The 7883-nt window shown below is 36.4% G+C and overlaps 1 protein-coding gene across 1 annotated transcript; it reads left to right on the top strand.

The window, feature by feature from the left end:
- The first annotated feature begins 5051 nt into the window (after positions 1-5051).
- On the top strand, positions 5052-6038 carry LOC140613628 (olfactory receptor 5T1-like). Its single transcript, XM_072792061.1, has one exon. The coding sequence runs from the start codon at positions 5052-5054 to the stop codon at positions 6036-6038; it is 987 nt and encodes a 328-aa protein (XP_072648162.1).
- The last annotated feature ends 1845 nt before the right edge of the window (positions 6039-7883 follow it).

The following is a 7883-nucleotide window of genomic DNA, read 5'->3' as shown; positions in this document are numbered from 1 at the left end:
CAGTAGAATGTAGGGGCTATATTTAAAGTTTTATAAAAGTACTAAATGGAGAAAATATGACTATTAACCAGCTGTTGTGTAGATACAACTTTGAAATATTCATATTTTTTTCTGATGGAGGAATACAAACAAATTTTAAATTTATTTTATATGTTAATTCACTGAGCTAGAAGCAAATTTAGGTTTTTCTTCTTCATGATATATTCAAACTTAATTGCTTAAAAAAAAGAATTCCAATGTGCAAGGATGCCATCTCATTGATTCTGTGCGATAACATTTCCAGAATTATGGCATCTCACAATGGAGTGGCAATTTGGTCAAGTGGAAATAGTGTAGAATATAAAGCCAGAGAAATCTAGGATTAAATCCTGCATCTCTTACAAATTATGACCTTGGTCAAGTTATATGTATAGTTAAGACTCCATTTTCTCATCTATAAAATGAGTTATTTAGTAGGTTGTTATGTAGATTATGTTAGAAAATGTGCACAAAATTCTTGACTCCTAGTACGCAGTTAACGATATATAGTGGCTATAATCATAGCCTTCCTTCTTCCTGAATTGAGTGTTTGTAATGCTGTTCCCATGGGTTTTTGGTACTTTTTTTTTTTTTTTTTTACCACAAGTGCTGATAAACTGATTTTACTTTTGTCTTCCAGACTGATCATGTTTTGTCCAAAAATTGGGATCTGTATTTTTGTCTTTCTAGCCTCTATCAAAGTGAAATAGCAAGACATAAACACAACCTGTTCTAATTTCCTTAAATATCAGTTCATAGAAACGCCTGCTCGAAAAGTAGCTTGGATGCAGTAGCTACACCTCATACTTTTTTTCTATCATGACCTCAGTTTCCTATAATAAAGTGGGTAAATGTTCTAAGGAGATATGACTTGGGATACCTTCATTCATAAACCACTTTCTTATTCTGCAGGCAATAGCAGAGACATCAAGGATTACCAGAAAAATCATATTGACAAGTGTATCAGAAGGATTTGAGTAAATATATTATTATTATTTTATTGGCATGCTCAGATGCAGAATCTGGTGACAGAAATGGATATTCAAGTTTCTGATAGCATAGAAAATTGGATTTCACTGGGTTTAATTCCTTTTTTTAAAGATTTTATTAATTTATTTGAAAGAGGAAGTGAGTGGGGGTAAGCAAGAGAGAGATGGGGGAGGGCCAGAGGAGAGGGAGAAGCACATTCCCCACTGAACAGGGAGCCTGGCATGGGGCTCCATCCCAGGGCCCCGGGATCATGACCTGAACCGAAGGCAGACACTTAACCAAATGAGCCACCCAGGCATCCCTTACTGGGTTTAATTTCAATAGAACAGTATTATAATATATATTTAGTGTCATATAAAAATATATATTTAACTTAAAGAAGAAGTACTTAGTTTCTTCTGCTTGGGACCCATTATAACTACAAAATGCTTTTATTTTTATAAATTGATTTTATAATCCCTACTCATTTTATCAGAATTAAATAAAATTTGGAGGCCATATTTCATGTGTATGCATCTTTCACATATAATTAACAATTCAAGTTAATACAAAATATTTTTAAAATATTTTATTTATTTATTTGACACAGAGCACAAGCAGCAGAGTTGGCAGGCAGAGGTAGAAGGAGAAGCAGGCTCCCCACTGAGCAGAGAGTTGGTCTTGGACTCCATCCCAGGACCCTGGGATCATGATCTTAGTGGAAGGCAGGCACTTAACCAATTGAACCATCCAGATACTCTGAAAATATTTTAATGCATCAGATAAATAAACACTTTGCAACCATATCATGCAGATGCAGATGTACAAGGTATGTCTGAAAATTTGGGTCTATCTTAGTTATCCTTTGGAGTTACAAGGTAAAGTAACTTTTCCATGTTCACATTGTCACCAGGTGCTAAATCTGAGATTGTAATATGAAATTATACTAATTTTTTAAAATATTGCCAGCTGATTTCAAGAATTGATTGATTGACTGATTGATTGGCTTAAGAGAAAGAGTGGGGTGGGGGAGGCGTAGAGGGAGAGGGACAAGCAGACTCCATGCTGAGCTTGGAGCCTGACACAGGCCTCCATCTCTGGACCCTAAACTGATCCAGGTGTCCCTGTAATCTGAGGTGTCAGAGTCCAAATATAATGTTCTTAGTCTTCCACAATAGTCTTATCTCAGGCATATTAGTTGAGTAGAGGTTAAAATGGTCATGTCACTGACCTGTCTCCTGTGTATATCATGTGTTTTGTGATGGATGCCTTTAGCATATTGCCTGTTGGTACATTTTTCCAAATTTGCTTGTATGTTTTGTTTTTATTGTACTTGTTCTTATTTGTTTAATTCCTGTTTTGTGTCTGAGTCTCTTCAGTAAATATTTTTGTATGTATTCCATGGATCAGAGAGAGAAAGGGAGAGAGAAAAAAAGAACGGGTTGGGAAAGAGAGAGAATAGGAATTTTTTAAACAGAAGTCTATTTTTGGTGTTACCTCTAAATGCATTAATCATATTTATACCATTCATTGATGTCTTTATAACCATTTTTCTACTATAATAATTCAAACTTAACTATACATTATTTTAAGGTATATGTGTGTTCTTGTGAGACTTATGTAAGCTATCAGGATTTATTTAAAAAATCAGATTTTAACATAATTGTATTTTTTTATTGATTTTCTTAAGAATCCAATGAGCATTTTTGGTAACAGTAACTCACATAAACTCACATTTATGAGACTATTCTATGCATCAGAAATATCTTCCACAGGAATCTCTGGAACATTTCTAAGAAAATAAAGATGTGGTTTTCTTTTCTAACAGTAGCCTTAGTTATTTATTCTCTACTTATGTGTAAATGTAATATAACAAAACTGTAGCGTGTTTCACATTATGAATATAAATCATTTCTGAGTAAATTCAGTCTGGCTTTATGTACTATGGATTTTCTTTTACTCTTTTTTTTTTTTAAGATTTTATTTATTCATGAGAGACACGGAGAGAGGCAGAGACACGGAGAGAGGCAGAGACACAGGCAGAGGGAGAAGCAGGCTCCATGCAGGGAACCTGAGGTGGGACTCAATCCTGGGTCTCCAGGATCATGCCCTGGGCTGAGGGTGGCGCTAAACCGCTGAGCCACCGGGGCTGCCCTCTTTTACTCTTTTTAAACACTTGTTGGTTATAACATGCCAAAGGAAAAACAAAAGTCAACATACTGAAATCTACCCCTAAATATGTTGGATCCAGTAATTAATTGGGTTTCAATAAGAGATTTAGTCCGGATACAGTTGCCTCTTTAACATTTAAGTTTCTTTCATTCATACTTCACTTAATGAGAAATAGTATGATGACATAAAAAATAACAAAAAAAATATTTTATGGCAAATATAGTGATTTTACTCTGTTAGCAAAAACTTCAGAAACAATTCTATTATCTACTATCAGATGATATTAATCTCACAGTTATTTTAGAAACTCCTTAAGCAGCTATGATATATTTTTAAAAATGGTCAGGATTGGAACACCTGAGTGGCTCAATTGGTTGAGCATCTGCCTTTGGCTCAGGTCCTGATCTCGGAATCCTGGAATCCAGCCCCATATCAAGCCCCAGATGTGCCTCCTTGCTCAGCAGAGAGTCTGTTTCTCTCTCTGTCCCTCCCCTGACTGTGCTCTCTCTCTAAAATTTAAAAAAAAAATGGTCAAGATTTCTTTTTTGATAGAAATACATCTCAAAAAAAGGGGATTTTGTAGAAATAATCTCATAAATTAAAAAACGTCTCAGATTGTCATTAAGATAAAATTTTAAAAAAATAACAGTATGATAGGCTAGAGGCCAAAATGAACAACTTAATGATATGCATTTTGAGGAAAAATTTTAAAAATTGAATAAAAAAACACTGCTTGTTTTTATCTACAAATAAGGTATATCTCTCTGCAGAATATTGTCTGCTATTCTGTTCATCACTGATGTAGATGGAAACTAACGGAACAGGATAATTGCCAGATAAATGTAAAAAACCATGTAAATGGTTTTGGTGGAAAAGGTAGCCTTGTATTTAAGTTGATATGTCTAACTTATTCCATTTCCTAGGCATAATTTTAAATATGTTAAAATTAAATAATTTCCATTGTATTTCTCATTCATTCATTCATTCATTCATTCATTTATGAGAAACACAGAAAGAGAGAGGCAGAGACACAGGCAGAGGGAGAAGCAGGCTCCATGCAGGGAGCCCAGTGTGGGACTTGATCCCGGGACTCCAGGATCACACCCTGAGCCAAAGGCAGATGTTCAACTGCTGAGCCACCCAGGCGTCCCTCATTTATTTATTTTTTAAAATATTTATTTATTTATTTATTTATTTATTTATTTATTTATTTATTTGAAAGAGAGAGAGAGAGCAGTCCTGCCTGAATAAGGAGAGGGGTGGAGGAATCCAATCTTCCAGCAGACTCCCCACTGAGCTCAGAGCACAGAGCACAGTGGAGGGCTGCATCCTACTACCCATGAGATCCTGATCGGAGCCAAAACCAAAAGTTGGATGCTCAACCAACTGAGCCACCCAGGCCCCCGTGGTATTTCTTATTTAAATTCAACCCAAGCTTGTGGTGGAAGTGTATTTGTTCCCATTTTAACGGTTAAAAATATTTTAAAAAGGACTTTCTTACATACTATAGCAAATCCAGAACTACTACTCAGATGTGTGCTTTCCACCTTAATATTTTGAGGCTTAAATATTTCCTAAGTTTATATATCATTCCAAATTTTAAGATTATGTGATATGCAAAATTACAGTAAAGAGTTGAACAGAAAATGAATTAGACAATAAGCCATTTAAAAGGATATTTTTGGCTTGATAAATATAATCAATGGCTGAATAAAATAATTTCTTTTATTTAACAGCAAAATGCAACCATGTGGGACCAACATCTTTATCACTGCCTATTTTATCACTGCCAAGGAAATCATTACCTTGCTAAGAAACAAATATGAAGATAGAATTGGGTGGACCCTATTTTCACAAGATACTGCCTTTAGTACCTATAAATAAAAAGTGAAATGCCAGGATTTCCATCAGATTTAGATTTATACAGGATTCAGATGAAAAATGTGACTGAGGCCACCATGTTTATATTGATGGGCTTCACAGATGATTTTGAGATGCAGGTCTTCCTATTTTTACTATTTCTAGCAATCTATCTTTTTACTCTGATAGGAAACTTGGGACTGGTTATATTGGTGATGGGGGAATCTCGGCTCCACAACCCCATGTATTATTTTCTGAGCGTTTTATCATTCCTGGATGCCTGCTATTCTTCAGTTGTCACCCCAAAAATGTTGGTCAATTTCCTAGCAGAGGATAAATCCATTTCCTATCTCGGATGTGCAGCACAGATGCTTCTCTTCGTTACTTTTGGAACCACAGAATGCTTTCTCTTGGCTGCCATGGCTTATGACCGCTATGTAGCAATCTACAACCCTCTCCTGTATTCCGTGAGCATGTCACCCAGGGTCTATGTGCCACTCATCGTTGCTTCCTATGTTGGTGGCATTTTGCATGCTTCTGTACACACAGTGGCCACGTTCAGCCTATCCTTCTGTGCTTCCAATGAAATTAAACATGTCTTTTGTGACATCCCTCCACTACTTGCCATTTCGTGTTCTGACACCCACACAAACCAGCTGCTGCTCTTCTACTTCGTGGGCTCTATTGAGATAGTCACTATCCTCATTGTTCTGATCTCCTATGGTTTCATTCTCTTGGCCATTCTGAACATCCATTCTGCCGAGGGGAGGCGGAAAGTCTTTTCTACGTGTGGTTCTCACCTAACTGGAGTGTCAATTTATCATGGAACCATCCTTTTCATATATATGAGACCAAGTTCCAGTTATGCTTTGGAGCATGACATGATAGTGTCAATATTTTACACGATTGTGATTCCTATGCTGAATCCCATCATCTACAGTTTAAGGAACAAAGATGTAAAAGAGGCGATGAAGAAATTGTTTATGAGAAATTGGTTCTTAAGTAAAACACATAATTAGCATTGAGTAAATCTGCAAAGTGTTGCTTATCAATTTATGTCTCTGTGCTTAGAAACTAAAGAAAGTATCTTGGTTTCAATGAATAGTGCTGTTTGTACATCCTAGGATATTTCCATATAAACCATAATTCAGCCCTCCAATACAGAATTTTACAAATATAGATCATTTGTGTCATCTCTGTACTTTTACTGTGTTCAAACTGATTCATATTAAATATTTGTTGATGTAAGTGTGTTATTATTGTCAATCACTGTGGAATTTTCGCTCACTACTACTACAACAGCTTATCCTCAGGATTGCATAGATTAGCATATCATCTCACTGCTCATAGAAACTCTTTCACACTCTTTATGAAGATACTTTTCCATTCTAGGGTCCCTGTGCAAGACATCCCTAAAGTTATTTCATTAACTTTCCATGTTCTTTCAGAATAACATCCATCTAGGCTTATGGCATGACTTTTATATAATAAAAATTATTATTTTTATTTCATTATTATAATCTTTCCCTCCCTCTATTATGTCCAGTCATAGTAACGATAAGATCCATTCTGAAACTCCAAAAGTTATACTGATATGTATTAGATAGTAACATTCATTGATAGTATACTTAAGGCTCAGGAAAGACAAAGTAGAGCTTAGAGAAAAGCAACAACTGGTTAATTATATGAATATATGTGTATATAAGATGTATGTACATTGTATAGACTCCATATATATACATTATATATATTTTACACACATGTTTTATATATATGTGTGTGTATATGTATGCATGTATGTATGTATGTATGGCTTGTGTGGATGTCAGAAGAAGAAATGGCAAGTAGTGGAGGGATGTCACAAAAGACATGTCTAATTTCATTGGATGCACAGAAAGATAGGCTGAACGTGGCCACTGTGTGTACAGAAGCATGCAAAATGCGACCAACATTGGAAGCAACGATGAGTGGCACATAGACCCTGGGTGACATGCTCACGGAATACAGGAGAGGGTTGTAGATTGCTACATAGCGGTCATAAGCCATGGCAGCCAAGAGAAAGCATTCTGTGGTTCCAAAAGTAACGAAGAGAAGCATCTGTGCTGCACATCTGAGATAGGAAATGGATTTATCCTCTGCTAGGAAATTGACCAACATTTTTGGGGTGACAACTGAAGAATAGCAGGCATCCAGGAATGATAAAACACTCAGAAAATAATACATGGGGTTGTGGAGCCGAGAATCTCCAATGACCAATATAACCAGTCTCAAAATATCCCTCTAATGATGGAAGTGGTACAATGTAAACAACCTGCCATGAGGTAGCTAGCAGATCACACCAGGTAATGGTGCCATATTGGGGCCTAAGTTTTCATCTCTGCCTCTGGCAGATTGGATGGTCAGCAATGGGTTCAGACAAGTAAACCTCCTTTCATAAGGGGGTCCCTATGGCTGAGCTCGCACAAACCTCATCCTTGCTGCTGCAGTCACTTCATGAACCCATTACTTGATAAGAGGGGTGGCTAGTGAAATAAGATGAATGATATCAATAGAATGAATCATCCGATCCACTTAATCATGAAAATCCTTCTCTGCTGAGGTCAATCTTTGGTGGGCATTGGCAAAGGACTCAAATATTCTCACATGTTTAACACAGAAAGGGAGATCTATCCACATACATCTTGATCAGCCTTCTGGACACCAGTTTTTCAATCATGTACTTTCCAAGTCCCTGACTATCCATCCAAACCACTGGCCACAGAACATGAATGAGTATGTAGTTGCACATCTGGCTATTTCTCTTTCCCAGCAAAATAAACATCTGGTTATACTGCTCGAGGTTCTTCCCACTGGGAGGATTTTTC

The sequence above is a fragment of the Canis lupus genome, chromosome 21, assembly GCF_048164855.1.
Source record: "Canis lupus baileyi chromosome 21, mCanLup2.hap1, whole genome shotgun sequence".
Classification (NCBI taxonomy): domain Eukaryota; kingdom Metazoa; phylum Chordata; class Mammalia; order Carnivora; family Canidae; genus Canis; species Canis lupus.
Note: the sequence above shows the minus strand (reverse complement) of the source record. Positions and strands in the feature narration are given on the sequence as shown.